Source organism: Helianthus annuus, chromosome 14 (genome assembly GCF_002127325.2).
Source record: "Helianthus annuus cultivar XRQ/B chromosome 14, HanXRQr2.0-SUNRISE, whole genome shotgun sequence".
Classification (NCBI taxonomy): Eukaryota; Viridiplantae; Streptophyta; class Magnoliopsida; order Asterales; family Asteraceae; genus Helianthus; species Helianthus annuus.
In genome coordinates this window covers 52,407,019-52,429,657 of record NC_035446.2, presented here as the reverse complement: position 1 = coordinate 52,429,657, position 22,639 = coordinate 52,407,019, and the positions used below count along the sequence as shown (strand labels likewise).

Sequence of the window (22,639 nt, the reverse complement as noted above, 5' to 3'; positions counted from 1 at the left end):
CTTGGTTGATTAGAAATGTTCCGATAATCTTGAAGGAGTGGTCGGCCTCTGTCAAGCTGGAAAAAGAAGACATAAAGGCTATCCCTGTTTGGGTTAAGATGCATGAAGTGCCGTTAGCAGCTTATACTGAGGATGGTCTTAGTTTGCTTGCTTCTAAGATAGGGGTGCCTAAGATGCTAGATTCATACACTGCTACAATGTGTGCTGAGTCATGGGGAAGAAGCAGTTATGCTAGAGCTCTTATTGAAATTCAAGCCGGGGCTGAATTAAAGAGGAGTATTAAAGTTGCAATCCCATCTTTACAGGGTAATGGTCACTCAATGGTGGAGGTGAAAATCGAATATGATTGGGAGCCTTTGAGGTGCTCCGCTTGTTGCGTGTTTGGTCATGAGGATACCTCGTGTCCTAAGAGGCCTCAGGTTGTTTCGAGTGGGGAGCCTAGTAAGAAAATTGATGATTTTCAGGTTGTGGGTGCAAAGAAGAAGAAATCTACTAATCAAGGTCTTCACATGAAAAATCAGAAGCCAAAGGTAGTGTACAGACCAGTTGTAAACCCTAAACCAATCTCGTCCTTGAAGAAGCCGGTGAACAATCAGGTATCAACATCAAACCCCTTTGATGCTCTTAAGGATGATGATGGTGGTCAGGGAGGTAGTACTGTGGGTCGTAGAGAGAAGGAGAAAAAGTCGACTGATAGGCAGGATTCGGATGAAGAGGAGGTCGAAGAAGTATACAATGAAACGAGTGCATTTATGACATCGGGTACTCATCCGTTCTCTTCGAAAGCAGGGGCAAGCACCTCTTCCACAAAATTCTCAAATGGATAGGCTGATTTTGGTTCGGTTGAAGGGGTTGCCGGTTTGTGGCAACTTTATTTTTGATGATGGCGGCTGAGGATTTTGTTTTGTTTTTTTTCCAGTTTTGTCTGCTAGATCATGATGTTTAGTAGGCTAGGTTTCGGGGTGTCATAGTTGTTTTGTTTTTGTTGGGTCATACATATATGGGGCATGTCCTATATATGAACTAGTGTGGAACACATCCTCACTACTTGTACTTATTTGCGGTTGCATTTTAATAGATTCACCGGGGTAACCCTTTACCCAAAAAAAAAAACAGGACCCTTATCTCGTTCCAAGTGACCCGGCCGAACAGGAATCACCCTAGTCTGAATAGTTCACGGTTCGAGTTGGTTGTTCATGTTCAAACCTGAAATCGACATCTCTCCCGGATAGAATTCAGATCTGGAAATAATGCATCACTAAGAATGAGTAGAAGATTAGAACAAGCTCCGATTCCATCGGGTTTGAGAGTGTAAAAGAGTTGAAAGAAAGCTTGACAACCATCTTTTAATCCTTTTCACCATGAATATTGTGACACCCCAGGATAACCGGGAAAACCATACAACTTGACTAGCTTCCTCAGTGAGTGCCGTCAAATTTCGGGACGAAATTTCTTTCAACTTGGGGATGATGTGACAACTCGAAATTTAGAACCTTTCGTTGTAACTTGCTTGTACGTTGACTGATTAAACTTAATGATAACGTGAACCTTTTTATGTGATAAGTGCTTTGTTATGTGTGCATTTGTATATATATATGTGTGTACGTGTTTTATGTGAACCAAGAACCCGACACCCGACACGAAACAACAAAGAACCCGACTCGAGACCATGAGGTCTCGAGTGACTAGTAATCGGTTTTGGGCCTTGGGCCGAGAACCTTTGGCCGGTTGGGCCTTTGGGCCGTGAACCCCCACTCGAAACCCACTAAGGGTGCACACTCTTGGAACTTGACTATATATACCATACCTTAGTTAGTTTTTGCCATTTGTTGAACATTAGAACACACACACACTTCTATCTTCTCTCCCACTAGAACTCTAGCACACAAACACACCTCCAAGACTCTCGGATCTAATCGGTTAGCACAAGAACTCTCGGGCTTGGAACTTCGGACCGGCACACACACACACATCACCAACCGGTTAGTATTTTTATGGTTAATCTTGTTGTGCTTTGTGATGTATGATAAAATGCATGAAATGATGCTTAATGTTAGTGTTTCTTGATGATCATTGTTGAATGCTTAGTGATAGTATGTTCATATTATGCTTGTGCTTAAATAGATGTATGAATGAGATGATGTCTTATGTGTGTTAAAAAGTTTAGTGTTGGAATGTGTTCATGGGTTAAATAGAGTTTAAACTACTAGATCTTGATGATACATGAAATCGGGTTGCACTTGGCATGAAATCGGACATATATGAAAACCGAGTTGTGTGTTATGTTTAGTGTTTTGATGCTTGTTCATGGTTTTGGGTGAATAAGTGATTAATATGTTATGATCTTGATGAATATGTGTTTGAATATGTGAAGAACACTTTGAATGATAGTTAAGAATATGAAAACCCTTGTGATTTTGATCCATCTTTGACTAGTAACCTGATTAGGAAAACTGTTAGTGGAATGCTATTGGTAGTTTCCTGATTTGGGCCTGATTATATTGTACTAATGGGACTGATACACCTGCATCAACACGTGAACTTGAAAACGACAGCTTACCGACTCGCAATCACCCGTTGCGACTCGCAACCACAGCGTGATGACTCGAGACCACGCGGTTGCGACTCGCAACCATATCAGGACAAGCCGAAACCACAGGTTACGAGTCCGGTTGCGACTCGAGACCTTAGCATGATGAACCGAGACTACGGTTGCGACACCGGTTGCGACTCGCAACCATCCATGATCAACACACAGCATGACTCGAGACCATGCTTGCGAGTCCGGTTGCGACTCGAGACCACACTTTTTGGGCCTTAGTTAATGGGTCAGACCGATGGGCTTCTGTGTTATCTGCTTTTACGTGTTTGGGCCTAAGTAGTTGGGCTGAACTTGTGAACCTTATGTGCTACTGTTGATACTGTGAACTGTTAAACGTGCTTGCCAAACGTGCTGAACAATTGTGCACTACTTGGTTCGAATCTGATTATACGTGATATCCGTGTTAGGACGTTATTGACTACTTGCGACTTGATTGACTTTCTGTGATTAACTGCCGAGCAAACCAAGGTGAGTTCACACCCTTTACAAAGCATGGGATTCCCTGGGTTGGGAACGGGGTTAAGGAACGTGGTTCCTCGTCTACCTTGGGTAGGACGTCAGTGGTTCAGGAATGTGATTCCTCGTCCGGATGGACGGATAAACGTACTAGACTAAAACTCTATCACGAAGTCCCTCCTTTTTGTATCGACTAATCGCCGGGCCAATGGCGAGCGGGTCATTAGTTAGATAGCGCTATTTAGGTCTGACAAGCCTCACACCGTGCCGCAGAGGACGGGCGTGAACTAATGGATCTGGGGCACGTCAATGATGATAGACATTGATGTTTTCAGGGCACATAAACATGACTACAGTCAGCAATCGATACGGTAACGAGTCTAGTATACACATGGGGTAGCCCCCACGGCTGGAGAGCCAGATGATGTACATGGGGTAGCCCCCACGGCCGAAATGCCTGATAACTAACATGGGGTAGCCCCCACGGCTGGAATGCCGGAGTAACTGGGAATGAACAGGTCACGTTTTTTTAAACTATGGGGTAACCCCCACGGCAGGATTGCCAGTTAAGGGAAAACTGTTTTCGGAATAACTAAAACAAACGCCCACCCGTGAACTCACTCAACTAGTTGTTGACTCGTTACTACATGCTTTGCAGGACCATAGGTACTCAGCTGGAGCTTGCATGGAGGAGGATCGTTGTGGGACACGGATTGCTACGTGTTATGTTAACTTGAAACTTTTGGACTTATGTTATAACTTTAAACCTATGCTTCCGCTTGCAACTTAAACTTTATTGTTTTGATACACCAATCGTATTAGTTAAACTTTTATAATCATTATATGCTTGTTCAGTATGATTGGTGGCTGGATCCTGGTCAGTCACGCCTCCATGCGGTAGTACTCCGCAGGTGGGATTTTGGGGGTGTGACAAATATGTTCAGATCTGTGCAAGATCTTTGTTTATTTATGTGGAAATCGTCCAGATCTAAGTTGTTCTTGGTGGATTGAAGCCAAAACATGAAGTTCATAAGAACTCCATGATGACATCATCCTAGAACACTTCAAATCTAGTGATTTCACAGTGAAAAGTTAAGATTCAAAAGATAGAAAGGTGTAGGAGTGCGTGTAGATCAAGGAAATACAAGATTTAGGTTAAAAACTTACAAGGATCGCGAGAAATCGGAAGAAAGTGGGCTGGAGCGAGTTGGGAGAGAGAGCTATCAACATCAAGTGATGTGACATATGAGGGGTATTTATAGGGTTTCCATAAATGGAAAGTGCGGAAAAAGGCTGGTCGATCCGGTGGCAGACCGATCGGGTGGCAGCTCGATCGGGTGGAAGCCCGATCGGGTGGCACCTCGATCGGTTGGCCACTCGATTGAAGTGATCGGCGCGACGAGTTTTGTTATTTCCATTCACGTGTTGAGTGTTGCGATGCGATAGAGTTTCTCATCAAACTACTTTTAATCCTAAGCATAAATAAACATGCACAAGTAACACATAAAAGGCACACACACACATAAAGCAATAACCAAAACGCGTAATTCGAGTTGCGAATGCAATTGCGGTGCGATATGCGATAAAACATGTGATAAACATCGATTAAACCTCGATTATTAACAAGTACTCCACATAATACAACTAACGTAAAAGCATAAAAAGACTATCTACAAGTCAAAGAAGTCAAAACAAGAATTTAGCAAGGAGTGACAGATCGCAATTAGCAATCTTGTCTCCCTTTGACTTCAATCTTGACTTTGACTTTGACTTTCGAAACACGGGATGTTACAGCCTCCCCTACTTAAGGGAATTTCATCCCGAAATTAGGCCAAAGCCGTAACGAACAACTGCAGGTACTTCGCCTTCATGTCGCTTTCGAGTTCCCAAGTGAACTCTGCACCTCGTTTGCCTTCCCATCGAACCTTCACAATGGGAATGCACGAGCGTCTGAGCTGCTTGGTTTGGCGGTCCATGATCTCGACAGGCTTCTCCACGAAGTGTAGTGTTTCGTTTACTTAAAGATCTTCAAGAGGTACATACAAATCATGCTCAGCCAGGCACTTTCTGAGGTTTGATACATGGAAAGTCGGGTGGATGTTATTAAGTTCCTCTAGTAGTTCGAGTCTGTAAGCCACTTTTCCGATTCTTTCCAGAATCTTAAAGGGTCCAACATATCGAGGCGCTAGTTTCCCTTTCTTGTCGAATCTGACCACACCCTTCCAAGGTGATACCTTTAGGAGTATGTAGTCGCCAACGTAAAATTTAAGGGGCTTGCGTCGTCTATCGGTGTAACTTTTCTGACGACTCCGAGCTTTCAGCAGGTTGTCTCGAATTTGGAGGATTTTGTCAGTCGTTTCTTGCAATAGCTCAGGACCAGTTAATTGCGAGTGACCGATCTCATGCCATACAATAGGCGATCGACATTTTCTTCCGTATAATGCCTCAAACGGTGCCATTTGAATGCTCGAATGATAACTGTTACTGTACGAGAATTTGACTAAAGCTAAGTATGCATCCCAATTACCACCGAAATCTATGACACACGAACGGAGCATGTCTTCAAGGGTACGAATCGTTCTCTAAGTCTGACCGTCGGTTTGGGGATGAAAAACAATACTTAGATTAAGTGTGGTACCGAGAGCCATTTGAAATGTTTCCCAGAGACGCGAGGTAAACCGAGCATAACGGTCAGAGATGATGTCGCGAGGCATCCCATGTCGACAAATGATCTCATCGGTGTAGATTCGGGCTAATCTTTCTACCTTGTAGTCTTCTCGTATCGGCAAAAAATGAGCAGATTTGGTCAAACGGTCAATGACAACCCAGATACTGTCGTGACTTGATGGCGTACGCGGACGTTTCGTTATAAAGTCCATAGCTATACTTTCCCACTTCCATATAGGGATTGCGAGTTGTTCAAGTCAGGCACTTCGAAACATAGACGGTGATATCTCTCTTCATGCCCAGCCACCAGTACTTGTAGCGAAGGTCCTGGTACATTTTATCGGCACCGGGATGAATAGAATACCGAGACTTGTGGGCTTCGTCCATCAAAATCTGTCGTAAATCGGTCCGCTTAGGGATCCAAATTCGGTCCAGATAATGGAAAATCCCATTCGACTTATTCACTAGATGGGCTCCATCGTGGTAGATCATTTCCTTCTTCAAAGTGCGTTCGGTAAAACAAGCATGCTGGGCTTCGCGGATAAGGGTTTCGAGATGATGTTGGGCGGGAACATTACGAGCGCTTTGCAAATAGCTTCGTCGGCTTAGAGCGTCGGCAACGACATTTGCTTTGCCAGGGTGATAACGAATCTCACAGTCGTAATCGTTGAGAAGTTCTACCCACCAGTGTTAACGCATATTTAGCTCTTTCTGGTCAAAGATATGTTGTAGGCTCCTATGATCGGTGAAGATCGTACACTTGGTACCATAAAGGTAGTGTCGCCAAATCTTTAACGCAAAAACAACTGCGCCTAGCTCGAGGTCATGGTTTGTATAGTTCTTCTCGTGGATCTTGAGCTGACGAGATGTGTAGGCGATAACCTTGTCTCGTTGCATGAGAACACAACCAAGACCAAGGTTCGAGGCATCGTAGTAGACAATAATGTCATCTTTTCCGTCAGGTAAAGTAAGGACGGGAGCATTGCAAAGCATATGCTTGAGGGTTTGGAAAGCAGTCTCTTGTTCAGTTCCCCAAACAAAAGGCTTGTCTTTATGCATGAGAGCGGTAAGCGGCACAACAGTTTTAGAGAATCCTTCGATAAATCGGTGATAATAGCTCGCTAATTCAAGAAAAGAACGGACTTCAGACGGGTTCTTCGGTGTAACCCAACTCCTAACAGCTTCGATCTTCACGGGATCGACATGAATACCTTGACTATTGACAATATGACCGATGAATTGAACCTCTTCTAGCCAACATTCGCACTTGGAGAACTTGGCATAGAGTCGATTCCCTTGGAGCAGTTCGAGAACCAAACGTAGATGTTGCGCGTGTTCGGCTTTCGACTTGGAATAGATCAGGATATCATCCATGAACATGATGACGAAGCAGTCAAGAAATGGTTTACACACGCAATTCATCAGATCCATGAAAACCGCGGGTGCGTTGGTTAAACCAAAAGGCATAACAACGAACTCATAGTGGCCGTATCGAGTGCGAAAAGCGGTTTTGGGTATATCCTCCTCTTGAATGCGTAGCTGGTGATAGCCTGAGCGTAGATCGATCTTTGAGAAACACGTAGCACCTTGTAGCTGGTCAAATAAATCATCAATTCGCGGCAGGGGATAGCGGTTCTTGATTGTCAGCTTATTCAACTCCCGATAGTCGATGCACATCCGGAACGACCCATCCTTCTTTTTGACGAAAAGGACAGGTGCGCCCCAAGGAGAGGTGCTTGGGCGAATGAAGCCTTTATCAAGTAATTCCTGGAGCTGACTCGAGAGTTCACGCATTTCGGACGGAGCGAGTTGATAAGGAGCTCTAGCAATGGGATTGGCTCCAGGAATAAGGTTGATACGAAAGTCGATATCACGACTCGAAGGAAGACCGGGGAGATCATCAGGAAAAACCTGAGGAAATTCACAAACAACAGGAATATCTTTCACTTCTGACTTCCCTTTCTTTTCCTTCTCCGCTACTACAATGTTGGCCAAGAAAGCTATGTATTCCTTGCGGAGATACTTGCTAGCTTGGACGCATGACATGAGCTTGAGACCCTTCGAAGCAGTTTCACCATAAACACACAGTTGGTCACCATTGGCGAGCGAGAATCGAATCATCTTATCAAAGCACACAACTTCAGCATGGTTTTCACGAAGAAAGTCCATGCCTACTATGATGTCAAAACTTCCGAGTTGCATCGGAATAAGGTCGATCGGAAAGACATGATTTTTGAGTTCAAGAGTACAATCATGAAGAACAGAATTGACTGCGACGGTTCTTCCGGTGGCAACTTCGACATCGAACGTCGAGGGGAGATGGGAGCGCTTATGATTAAGGAGCTTCTCGAACTCAAACGACACAAAACAGTTATCGGCTCCAGTATCGAACAAACACGAAGCATAAACACCATTCACGAGAAACGTACCATTGACCACGTTGTTGTCAGCCTGGGCTTGGCGCGCATTGATATTGAAAGTTCTGGCGCGGGCGGCTTGTTGTTGTTGCTGCTGAGGCTGTTGTTGCTGCTGTTGTTGAGGCTCTTGCTTCACAACCCGATTGGGGCACATGTTTGCGAAGTGGTTGGGATCACCACACGCAAAGCAGAACCTGGCGTTGACCGCAGGTGCTGGAGCCGCTTGTTGGCCTTGAGGGGCAGGGAGTAGAGCTTGATGAGCAGTAGCTTGAGCTGGTGCTTGTCGAGGACCTATAAGGCAGTTGGCGGTGAAGTGGCCATACATGTTGCAATGCACACAACATCGCCAGGCGATACCCACTGAATGATGGTAGGTACATGTCGGGCAAGCAGGGTGAGGACCAGTGTAAGCATGCTTTGCAGCAGTGCTTGGGTAACTAGTGTTGGAGCTGATCGGTGTTGGGGTGGCTGTGGGGCTGGTATAGCTTGTAGCGAGGAAGCAGTACTGACAGCACAGTTCTTGTTGCTGGAGTTGCTGTTCTTCCTCTTGCGACGAGAGGACTTTGATGATTGAGGAGCGGCGGCAGTTTCGATGGTTGGTACGGTGGTAGCTTAGTGCAGATTCTTGGTGGCTTTATCCCAGTATCCAGACTTGACTCGCTTGTCGTTTATTTCGGCGGCAAGCAGGTAAGTCTCCTTGATTGTTGCTGGCTTTGAGGCCTGCACAAAATCTTCAACACAATCCGGCAGGGGTCGGATATACTTCTTGATCATCATATCAGCAGTCTTGACTTGATCAGGACAGATTATACTGAGCTGCTTGAAGCGAGCAGTTAAAGCAGCGTTGTCACCATCCTTCTGCTTTAGATGCCAGAATTCGTCCTCCAACTTTTGGCGCTCATGGGGAGGGCAAAACTCTTCCAACATGACGTTCTTCAACTCATCCCATGTTAGACCATAAGCTGCATCCTTTCCGCGTTTGTTCCTCTCGGCCGTCCACCAGTCTAAAGCGCAGGACTGGAAGACGCCGGTAGCATCCAGAGTGCGGAGATTGTCAGGACAGCCACTCTGACGCAGGGTGACCTCGATCGAATCGAACCATTTAAACAAGGCCGTAGGGCCATCTTCGCCAGTGAAATCTTTTGGTCCGCAAGCTTTGAACTGTTTGAAGCTAAAATAGCTTTTGGAGTAGCTTTAGGAGTTTCAGTCCTGGACTCTTCAGACGATTTGCTCACATTCTCATATAGTTCACTCACGATCTGAGGAGCAACCTTCGCCACTTACTTAGCGACGAGAGCAGCAAGGCGTTTGTCTCTCTGTTCTTGACGAGTAGTTCTGGGGTGACGGGGTCCGGATGACGACATTGTCTGCAACAGACATCGCCATAGGACTCAAACACAATATAATCGAATCTCACCCCACATGCCTAATACTACTAAAGCTCAGGAACACGTTAACGTAACACATAAACACATAGACACATAATCACATATTCACATAAGCACGGAAGCACATAGGCACTTAGAGACACATGAGCACATAGAGGCAGTCAGAATACAGAAACCTATCATTCAAAGTTCGTGCGCGTTTGAGAATAGCGATTGCGTTTAGCGAGTAACATAGCGAGTAGTATAGAATGCGTATAATTACTACTAATGACGATTTGTTAGCGTGTTGAGATAGGTGTGCAGTGCAAGTCGTGTTTGTCGATCAAAGCGAAAAGTGAAAAGCGAATAAATCACCAAAAATCATAACACATAAACAGATAAAATCACATAATCACATAAAATCCATATAAAATGGGCGAATATCAGAGTCGGCAGTTGCGAGCTTAGAATCGAAAACACATAAAAATAGAGAATAGATTATCTGCGGCTGATAGACATCAACTATCCAAAGTGGTTTGACTATTCACAAGGATGTACCCAAAAGTCCTTGTTGACCTAATAGACTGTGCTCTATCACCGACATGTGGTGAATGGCACCCATCCTTTCAGCTATTCAAGCACTTGAGTCCTTGGAATCCATTGGGACTTTGGTGAGAGTTTTGTAAAACAAAATAGAGATCAAAACAAGTCGTCAAGATTCAGGTTTCACCCCTGACTTAACAACTTCGTTCCTGTTTTGATAAAATAAGGGAGAATTATGCGTCAAATTATGGATTTCACTCCTGATTCAATGCAAATTCTCCTGTTTATAGATAAAAATGCTGGTCGAGCAAGCAATTTGGTCGAGAGTTTGCGGCTTTCACACCTAATCTCGACCTAATCTGTCACACCCCAACCGATGGCGGAAACATCGGGATGAGATGAACAAATTGCTCAAAACATCATAACACTACATGTGACAATATAATTAAATTTCATTTACTAAAATTGCAAAGTTTCATACATTGTCATAAAAGGAAATAACAAACATTAAACATAGTTTATTTCAAAATTGGGTTTCTAGGCCATCCTATTCATTTCTTCAAATCTTGACTTCCTCATCCTGCAGTATGCATTTAAAATAAAGTCAACAAAACATGTTGGCGAGAATACAAGTTTAATAATAGTATAATATGTTTGAAATAGATTAACATGCTCAAGTCCACGTGATTATATGATTTCATATTAACAGTTATACTCGTAACGATGAAATCTATGTGTTCAAACCAAAGTTTAACGCAATTAACATAGCCTAACCCTAGAAGGGTGGTAAATGAGTAACATAGAATAAACCTAACAATACCCATAATATTATGGGAGGGGCGTTTCTCAACCTACAGCGCTGCCATTGTTAGGGGAGGCTTGCAAAGTTAATGAACACACAGTCATAAATGTTTAACAGTAGCATAACGTGATTAACATGAGTCAAATAGATTCACATGAAATGTGGATTGAGGGTGCAAAAATGTTTAACATAGTGTGTTTGATATACAAATGCATACAGCACCCAAAATGTGATAAAATAGAAAATGGGTCATGTATACTCACCTTAGGTTGCTGTTGCGTTTTTCTTGGAAAAGATTAAGAATCAAGGGATTGTCCAAGAGGATGTGCACAAGAGATTTACCCTATTAATTTTGAGGATTTGTTAATTATTGGGAATTTAGAGATTATTTAAATAACAAGGCATTTATAGAATAATATTAACATTTCTAAAATAATAATCACATGTCTCATTTTTATAGTTTGTATTTAATGAAATACATGTCAATTTATTTATAATTAAGTGAGTAAAAATAAATACGGATTTTTATATATTATTAAAATAATAATTCTGATTTTACCAAAATATTATAAATATTATTACTAAAATTCTGGATTATAAAGATTATAATTTCTAATTATTATATATATATTAAATAAAAATTCAGATATATATAAAGTAATAATTCTGATTATTATTATATAATAATTCTAATTATAAAATATTAATTCTGATTTAATAAAATAATAAATCTGAATAATTCAGATTTTAAATAATAATCTAAAAATAAATCTGATTATTTTGTTGTAATAATTCTGATTATTAAAAAGAAACAGGAAATAATAAATTTCTGTTATAAAAATATGATTTAATAATATTTATAAATCTGATTAATAATATTAATAATAGTAAAAATTCTGATTTTTATATAAATAAATCTGATCGATATAATTAATAATTATTCTGAATTATTTTATTAATATTATAGTAATAATATATTGATTAGAATAAATCTGATTAATAATAATAATAATAATAATAATAATGATATAATAATAATAATGATAATAATGTAATAACAATTCAGAACTAAAAATATAACAGAAACGAAAAGAAAACGGAATCGAATCGGTACCGAACAAGGTTTGCAGGTGGTTTTCCGGCGGTCGACAGGAGGTTCCGGCGACGAAGGTCGTGGCCCCGGCGGTGTGGAGGTCCTCCGGCGAGAATGTGAACGACGGCGCGAGTCGGTTTCGGTTCGCTTCGGTAAACCGGAATAAAAGGAACGAGTGCGTTTGAGGGTGAAGGGATTGAACAAATTGAGGTTGATCGTGATTTTAAAGGGGTGCAGGTCGTCGGTTTCGGATATGGAGGGTCGAAGTCCGGTCACCAACTTAACAGTCGGAGAAGACGATCGGGTTGGCGGTTTTTTTATTTTAAATACGCGCATTTAATTTGTGTTTAAATATCATTTAATTACAATATAGAACGGATGTGGCATGCCCGGCCGAGTGGTTGTGTGCGCGTTTGTGAACCTTGAGGTCGCGAGTTCGAATCCAGGGGAGGCCGGTTCTCACCCAGGAGACCCCCCCCCTTTTTACTACATTTTTTTTAACTAACTGGGTTAGTCACTAACTGAGTTTTCTAACTCAGTTAGTGCTGTCCTTTGATAAAATTAACCTGGTTAGCTGATTTAACCAGGATTTAGCTAACCAGGTTAGTTTAACTAACCAAAATAATCAAAAATCATTAAAAATTCAGTTTAAAATATTTATTTATTTAATTTTAATTATTAGTTTACTTATTTAAAATATTAACAAAATAATATAAAAATTATTTTAACCCAATTTTGATATTTTTACCGAATTAACGTATAAATTCCCGGTTTTTGTACGGTTTAGGGTAATCTCTTGGCAATGATGAATTTGAGAGCTGAGATTAATATGTATTTTCACTGTTTTTACGTGTTTAACATAGTTTGACATGTTTTTAGTTGTTTTGACAATACATAGTATTCAAACACAAATATGAATAAAATAATGCACTTTCATTATGATTTCAAGTCTCGAGTACAATTTGGGAATGAAACCAAATACCACAAAGGTACAAATTACAAAAATAGAAAGTACAAGTCGACTTGCCAAAAATGGAAAGATTGAAAATGCGAGGCGTTACAGTCTCCCCTACTTTAGGAGGTTTCGTCCTCGAAATCTTAAGAAGAAGACTGATCGAAGAGATGTGGATACTTTGCCATCATGTCACTTTTGAGTTCCCAAGTAAACTCAGCACCACGCTTGCCTTCCCATCGTACTTTTACAATGCGAATTTTGCTGCGTCTGAGCTGCTTGGTACCTTGATCCACAATTTAAACTGGTCTTTCCACGAAATGAAGCGTATCGTTGATTTGCAAGTCGTCGACTGGGACATGAAGTCCTTCATCAGCTAGACATTTCTTGAGATTTGAAACGTGAAATGTCGATTGAACGTTACTCAGTTCCTGTGGTAGATCCAGCAAATACGCTACCTTGCCAACTCGTTCGAGGATTTTGAAAGGTCCAACGTAACGAGGGGCAAGTTTACCCTTTTTACCGAATCGAACAACCCCTTTCCATGGAGATACTTTAAGTAATACTTGATCCCCAACATTGAATTCCATGGGTTTGCGCCCTTTATCTGCGTAACCCTTTTGTCGATTCCTGGCCTTGAGTAAATTGTCACGGATTTGAAGAATCTTGTCCGTGGTTTCTTGAATAAGCTCAGGACCAGTAAATTGCTTATCACCAACTTCGTGCCAACTGATTGGTGATCGACATTTTCGCCCATATAGCGCTTCGAATGGGGCCATTTGAATGCTGGAGTGATAACTGTTATTGTACGAGAATTCGACCAGAGGCAAATGCACATCCCAACTACCACCAAAGTCAATGACACAGGATCGAAGCATATCTTCGAGAGTTTGAATGGTACGCTCAGTCTGTCCATCTGTTTGAGGATGGAAGGCTGTACTAAGATTTAAATGAGTACCCATGGCTGATTGAAAAGTTTGCCATAGGCGAGACGTGAAACGACCATCACGGTCTGAAATGATGTCACGAGGTATGCCATGACGACAGATGATTTCATCAGTATAGACTCGAGCAAGTTTTTCAACTTTGAAGTCTTCCCGAATAGGTAAGAAATGGGCTGACTTGGTCAAACGATCAACGATGACCCAAATACTATCATTACCAGATGAGGTTCGAGGAAGTTTAGTTATAAAGTCCATTGCAATACTATCCCACTTCCAAACAGGAATTTCTGGTTGTTCGAGCAAACCAGAGGGACGCTGATGCTCTGCTTTAACCTTCGAGCATGTAAGACATTTTGAGACATACAAGGCTATATCATTCTTCATACCAGGCCACCAATAAGATGTTCGAAGATCATGATACATCTTATCAGCACCGGGATGTATTGAGTATTTAGACTTATGAGCCTCGTTCATGATAAATTCACGAAGATTGTCGCGATTTGGTACCCAAATGCGATTAAGATAATATTGAAGTCCGTCTGGCTTCGTCACAAGTTGATCCATAGAGGCACCATGGATTTCGACGAGCAGACTTCCTTCGTTAGCTGACGCAAACTGTGCCTCACGAATACAATTGTGAAGGTCACTTGACACTTGAAAACAACGCATACGATAGACATGAGCCTTACGACTCAGGGCATCCGCTACGACATTCGCCTTTCCAGGATGGTAGCGAATCTCGCAGTCATAGTCGTTAAGTAATTCCACCCAATGACGTTGACGCATATTTAGTTCTTTTTTATTGAAGATATGTTGTAGACTTTTGTGGTCAGTGTATACAACACATTTCGTACCATATAGATAGTGACGCCATATTTTTAATGCGAAGACGACAGCACCGAGTTCAAGATCGTGAGTAGTGTAATTTTTCTCATGAATCTTTAATTGGCGAGAAGCGTATGCAATGACCTTGCCCCGTTGCATAAGGACGCAACCAAGACCACGATTTGATGCATCGCAATATACTACGAAGTCATCATTTCCGTCAGGTAGGGTTAAGATAGGAGCATTGCAAAGCATGTCCTTGAGGGTTTGAAAAGCTTCTTCCTGCTCGTGACTCCAAACGAAAGGTTTTTCCTTTTGGGTCAACATAGTGAGAGGAACAGCTATCTTAGAAAAATTCGAGATGAATCGACGGTAGTAACCCGCCAATCCTAGGAATGAATGAATTTCTGATGGGTTTTTAGGTGCGATCCAACTTTTGACTGCTTCAATTTTAGCAGGGTCGACATGAATACCTTTTTCGCTGACGACATGTCCAAGGAATTGGACTTCCTTGATCCAGAATTCACACTTTGAGAACTTTGCGTATAAACGTTCACTTCGCAAAAGTTCGAGTATGAGACGTAAATGACGCTCGTGATCGACTCGAGATTTAGAATAAATTAGAATGTCATCAATGAAGACAATTACGAATCGATCTAGATAAGGTTTGCAAACACGATTCATCAAATCCATGAACACGGCAGGCGCGTTAGTCAGACCAAAAGGCATGACCACGAACTCGTAGTGTCCATAGCGCGTTCGAAAAGCGGTTTTTGGGATATCCTCTTCGAGGACACGAAGTTGGTGATAGCCAGATCGAAGATCGATCTTGGAGAAATAACTTGCACCTTGGAGTTGATCAAAGAGGTCGTCAATGCGAGGTAGTGGATATCGATTTTTGATAGTGAGCTTGTTGAGCTCTCGATAATCGATACACATTCGAAATGAACCATCTTTCTTTTTAACGAATAGAACAGGAGCACCCCAAGGAGAGGTACTAGGTCGAATGAAACCCTTGTCAAGAAGCTCCTGGAGTTGGCTGGAAAGCTCTTGCATCTCAGATGGTGCAAGGCGATAGGGAGCTCGTGCAACAGGAGTTGCACCAGGCACAAGGTCGATACGAAAGTCAACTGACCGAGGAGGAGGAGGACCAGGTAAATCCTCAGGGAAAACTTCTGGGAAATCACACACCACTGGAACATCGCTTACGCATTTTCCCTTGCCCTTTTCTTCAACTACGTGGGCTAAAAAGGCAAAGTACCTTTTACGTAAGTATCTGTTCGCTTGGGTGCATGACATTAGCTTTAGACCATTGGAAGGTCGATCCCCATAAACATGTAGGGTATCGCCTGATGGAAGAGGCAAACGAACGTATTTTTCAAAACAGGCAATTTCAGCATGGTTCTTTCGAAGCCAATCCATGCCAACTATGATATCGAAACTACCCAACTCCATGGGTATGAGGTCAATTGAAAAGGCATGATCATTCAAAGTGAGAGTACAATTACGAAGAACAGAATCGACACGAATAGACTTGCCATTGGCAACTTCGACTGGGAATGACTTAGGTAGTTTTGAGCGTGTGCATTTTAACAATGGTTCAAGTTCTACAGATACAAAACATTTATCTGCACCAGTATCAAATAAAATAGAAGCATACAAATTATTAACGAGGAACGTACCGTTCACGACCTCATTGTCGTTGCGCGCTTGCTGAGCATTGATAACAAATGCACGGCCTTGTGGTGCCTTCTGCTGTAAATCTTGCCTCAATTGAGGACACTAAGGTCGTAGGTGAGTTGGATCCCCACATTTGAAACATGCCCTGACCACATTTGCTGGCTTTGAGTTTTGGGCTGTCGTTGGGTTATTGCGACAGTATGCTGCCAAATGCCCATAACGATTGCAGGAGGTACAGTGTCTACATGGGCTCGTAGTTGGGTGATGAAAGTGGCAAGTGGTGCACTTAGGGTTTGATCCTGTGTATTGCTTCTTTTCTGGGTTTGTTGGGTTAGGTTTTGGATTTTCAACTGGTGTAACAGCGTTGCAAACTGAGGATTGGTGAGCATGCTTCTTTCCCCTATTGTTGTGGGTGATTTGATGAGCGGGTTTTGAGGAGGATGTAGGTTTAGATGCTGCTGCGACTTGTTTATCATGAACTCGATTATTATTCAAACTTGCCACGAGGCGGTACACGTCCTCAATATTATCCAACCTAGCCGCCTCGATGGTATCACGCATCGTAGGAGGCAACCCATTAATATATTTCCGAATGGTGCGTTCTGTGGTCAACACCAAATGAGGCACGATAAAACACAACTGCTTGAACCGGGTAGTGTATGCAAGGTTTTCATCCCCAACTTGTTTGAGGGTCCAGAACTCTTCTTCTAACTTCTGCTGCTCATGAGGAGGGCAGAATTCCTCCATCATAAGCTGTCTGAGCTCTTCCCAAGACAACGCGTAAGCTAGCTCATTGGATCGAATGTTTCTCTCGTTAGTCCACCAGTCTAGTGCCCTGGCTTGGAAAACACCAGTGGCACTTCGCACCTTGAGTTCCTCTGGACATTCGCTATTTATGAACGTGACTTCCATGTTGTCAAACCATTCCAACATAGCTGTCACTCCATCCTTCCCAGTGAAAGTTTTGGGGTTACAGGCAGTGAAGTGTTTGTAGTTGAACGAGACTGGTTTAGGCTGTACTATGTGAGAATCGCCAGAATGATTGGGAGTGCTGGAGGCTTGAATCTCAGACACTATCTTTGGCACGATTCTGGCAATCTGATTTGCCATGAACGTCAGCATTTTCTTTTTGGAGTTAGCCTTGGATTTTCTGGGAGAGTGAGAGTACTGACGAGATGACGACATCTAGAAATTCAAAACAAGGAATGGATGAGACTTTTAATCATAATGTTTTTGTTTAGGAAAAATTGATTTCATGTATGCATCACATAGCACATTGTTTTTCGCATAAATTGTCAAATAGTTTCACATAGAATAACATAGTATTGCACATAGAATAACATAATGTTACACATAGAATATCATGTATAATGAAAGCAAGATAAATTTAGTTTGTTCACAAAGGAGTAATTATTAATTGTTTTAGATTGCGATAATAACGTGATTCGTGTTCCCAAACTTGAAATGAAGATAACGCTCAAATGTAAATCACATGATAATTGAGATAACATAAAAAGAGATTTATCATAAAAATATGGATTGTCACGGAACATAACATAAGACTATTCCAAAGTGAATCGAAATCCTTTTTGAATTAAGGAGGCGTGCTTTGGCCTAATAGACAAATACTCTCAACGAGGAGCGACTAACGATATTTGTCCTTCCAGTTACTACACGTCCTTAATCGATTGGGAACATCGAAACTTTGGCGGGATCGAAAATCAAGGAATGAGACTTGTTAACAAGATGCGAGTTTCACCTCTAACTTGATAACATCGTACCCTGATGTGGTTGGTACTCATCCAAAGATGAGGGTCCACTAGAATATGAAATGGAAACTCCCATCAAGGTTTGGATGTCACTCCTAACTTGAGGGTAGATTTCGTGCAAAAAGCAAATTTAAGCTGAATGAAAATCCTCACCAAATATGGGAATCACCCCTATTTTGATGAATCATTTCGATTGTGTTACATGAGTGCCTTCACAGCTTCCATGTGTGTATTGTGTTAGCCTTAGGAAAGGCTTGTATATTAGAAGTCCAAAAGAATAGAGGGAAGCAAGGAAGAGAGAAGGGAATATTGTCTTAAACAGCAAATAAATGAGAAAGCTCCTAAACTATAGTCTAGGTAAAAGCATTCCTACTTTTCCTAATTCCCTATAGTTATGGCTCTGATACCAATCTGTCACACCCCAACCGATGGCGGAAACATCGGGATGAGACGAACAAATTGCTCAAAACATCATAACACTACATGTGACAATATAATTAAATTTCATTTACTAAAATTGCAAAGTTTCATACATTGTCATAAAAGGAAATAACAAACATTAAACATAGTTTATTTCAAAAGTGGGTTTCTAGGCCATCCTATTCATTTCTTCAAATCTTGACTTCCTCATCCTGCAGTATGCATTTAAAATAAAGTCAACAAAACATGTTGGCGAGAATACAAGTTTGATAATAGTATAATATGTTTGAAATAGATTAACATGCTCAAGTCCACGTGATTATATGATTTCATATTAACAGTTATACTCGTAACGATGAAATCTATGTGTTCAAACCAAAGTTTAACGCAATTAACATAGCCTAACCCTAGAAGGGTGGTAAATGAGTAACATAGAATAAACCTAACAATACCCATAATATTATGGGAGGGGCGTTTCTCAACCTACAGCGCTGCCATTGTTAGGGGAGGCTTGCAAAGTTAATGAACACACAGTCATAAATGTTTAACAGTAGCATAACGTGATTAACATGAGTCAAATAGATTCACATGAAATGTGGATTGAGGGTGCAAAAATGTTTAACATAGTGTGTTTGATATAGAAATGCATACAGCACCCAAAATGTGATAAAATAGAAAATGGGTCAAGTATACTCACCTTAGGTTGCGTTGCGTTTTTCTTGGAAAAGATTAAGAATCAAGGGATTGTCCAAGAGGATGTGCACAAGAGATTTACCCTATTAATTTTGAGGATTTGTTAATTATTGGGAATTTAGAGATTATTTAAATAACAAGGCATTTATAGAATAATATTAACATTTCTAAAATAATAATCATATGTCTCATTTTTATAGTTTGTATTTAATGAAATACATGTCAATTTATTTATAATTAAGTGAGTAAAAATAAATACGGATTTTTATATATTATTAAAATAATAATTCTGATTTTACCAAAATATTATAAATATTATTACTAAAATTCTGGAATATAAAGATTATAATTTCTAATTATTATATATATATTAAATAAAAATTCGGATATATATAAAGTAATAATTCTGATTATTATTATATAATAATTCTGATTATAAAATATTAATTCTGATTTAATAAAATAATAAATCTGAATAATTCAGATTTTAAATAATAATCTAAAAATAAATCTGATTATTTTGTTGTAAAAATTCTGATTATTAAAAAGAAACAGGAAATAATAAATTTCTGTTATAAAAATCTGATTTAATAATATTTATAAATCTGATTAATAATATTAATAATAGTAAAAATTCTGATTTTTATATAAATAAATCTGATCGATATAATTAATAATTATTCTGTATTATTTTATTAATATTATAGTAATAATATATTGATTAGAATAAATCTCATTAATAATAATAATAATAATAATAATAATAATGATATAATAATAATAATAATAATAATAATAATAATAATAATAATAATGATGATAATAATGTAATAACAATTCAGAACTAAAAATATAACAGAAACCAAAAGAAAACGGAATCGAATCGGTACCGAACAAGGTTTGCAGGTGGTTTTCCGGCGGTCGACAGGAGGTTCCGGCGACGAAGGTCGTGGCTCCGGCGGTGTGCAGGTCCTCCGGCGAGAATGTGAACGACGGCGCGAGTCGGTTTCGGTTCGCTTCGGTAAACCGGAATAAAGGAACGAGTGCGTTTGAGGGTGAAGGGATTGAACAAATTGAGGTTGATCGTGATTTTAAAGGGGTGCAGGTCGTCGGTTTCGGATATGGAGGGTCGAAGTCCGGTCACCAACTTAACAGTCGGAGAAGACGATTTGGTTGGCGGTTTTTTTATTTTAAATACGCGCATTTAATTTGTGTTTAAATATCATTTAATTACAATATAGAACGGATGTGGCATGCCCGGCCGAGTGGTTGTGTGCGCGTTTGTGAACCTTGAGGTCGCGAGTTCGAATCCAGGGGAGGCCGGTTCTCACCCAGGAGACCCCCCCCCCTCCTTTTTACTACATTTTTTTAACTAACTGGGTTAGTCACTAACTGAGTTTTCTAACTCAGTTAGTGCTGTCCTTTGATAAAATTAACCTGGTTAGCTGATATAACCAGGATTTAGCTAACCAGGTTAGTTTAACTAACCAAAATAATCAAAAATCATTAAAAATTCAGTTTAAAATATTTATTTATTTAATTTTAATTATTAGTTTACTTATTTAAAATATTAACAAAATAATATAAAAATTATTTTAACCCAATTTTGATATTTTTACCGAATTAACGTATAAATTCCCGGTTTTTGTACGGTTTAGGGTAATCTCTTGGCAATGATGAATTTGAGAGCTGAGATTAATATGTATTTTCACTGTTTTTACGTGTTTAACATAGTTTGACATGTTTTTAATTGTTTTGACAATACATAGTATTCAAACACAAATATGAATAAAATAACGCACTTTCATTATGATTTCAAGTCTCGAGTACAATTTGGGAATGAAACCAAATACCACAAAGGTACAAATTACAAAAATAGAAAGTACAAGTCGACTTGCCAAAAATGGAAAGATTGAAAATGCGAGGCGTTACATAATCGCTCGTTCATTTTTGAAAATTAGAGTGCAGTGATAGTGTAGTGTAGGCGAGAATAGCGAGAAATAGCAAGCAAGCTCGTACATAGCCCCTACAGGGCATGCACAAGTCGCTCTGTTGGTACCTAACTATAGACTAGGTCGTTTCTAAGACATCGACCCAGACTAGGTCGAGTCTTGCCTAATTCCCTATAGTTACGGCTCTGATACCAATCTGTCACACCCCAACCGATGGCGGAAACATCAGGGCATGGCACTGAGCAAAACAGATTGTTCAGAAGTTTCCATAACAACTATGATTACCAATTATTTAAAGCATCACGTCCCATACCATGACATAAAGAGTAACATAATTATTACAGGCAAATTCAAGACAAATTGTTCTGTTTCGACAACTCAGAATTTAAATACAGACAATTTGTTTATTTGTTTCTAGACCTTTCCTAGCCTCGATTTCACAGCAAGCCAAGCATCTAAACATCTTAAGCACCTGCCACATACATTAAAGTAAAAGTCAATACACATACTGTAAGGGTGAGCATACAAGTTTAATAGATATAGTAGAGTCCGAAAACGTTTACGCATAACCAGCACGTACACAGTGTGAAATGAAGCATGTAAGTTATCGACATGGTCCTATCAATACCAATGACTGCGGGTTGACTGCCCAAGGCAGTTCGTAATACACACTCACCACTGTGAGCCATGTGATTAATTGTCCTTAACAACCACTGTGTGAACAGGTGCTGAGTCCAAACTATAGTACTATCGTTGCTAAGGCAGGTAGACAGCAATTGTGACAACCCGAACTTCCAAGGTCAGTGCCTCTGAGCCACGTGATCCTGTTTTCTTATTATTTCTCTTTCAGGTCTCTTGCGACGATGAAAATTGGTAAACACTTGTGACTGTAATGCAATTGCTAAATGTATAACATGTTTGAGTATGTGTGCGTGTGTTTGACGGATTAACTACAAGGAACCGTTAAACGCTTCTAGGTGTCGTTTAGTTAATTTAGGGGACTAACCTATTTGGGCCGCGAGCTACACGATGCATATTGGGCTGCAAACCTACTCGATACACGCACACACCCAGAGCCCAAACTGAACACATGGATACACCCAAAGGCATCGGACCCATGCTTGGGCTTAATAGAGCCCCACTGAATGGTAGGATTAGGCCGTCTCCTTTTATCAGCGTATATACACGCATATGTGATTCACGTAACAAGATATTGCAAGCATATTTAAAAAATCAAACCCTAGTACCCTCACTCCTCTCTCTAAACTGGACGACATCATCCTTCCCTGTCGTGGCCTCCACATCTTTGGAACATCACCTCCCTACTCGTATCCGGTTAGTATAATGACATATTGGTTACGATCTTTGATTGTTTGTTGTGTTGTCTTGATAGTCATTGTACTCAATTAAGTATGCTCATCATGTGTATTAGATATATGGTTGTTAATCATGATCGT

At 40.5% G+C, this 22,639-nt stretch overlaps 1 protein-coding gene across 1 annotated transcript; it reads right to left on the bottom strand.

Moving 5' to 3' along the window:
* Positions 1–16,450: 16,450 nt before the first annotated feature.
* On the bottom strand, positions 16,451–17,533 carry LOC110906659. Its single transcript, XM_022151762.1, has one exon. It carries the CDS (start codon positions 17,531–17,533, stop codon positions 16,451–16,453), a length of 1,083 nt encoding a protein of 360 aa, XP_022007454.1.
* Positions 17,534–22,639: the final 5,106 nt, after the last annotated feature.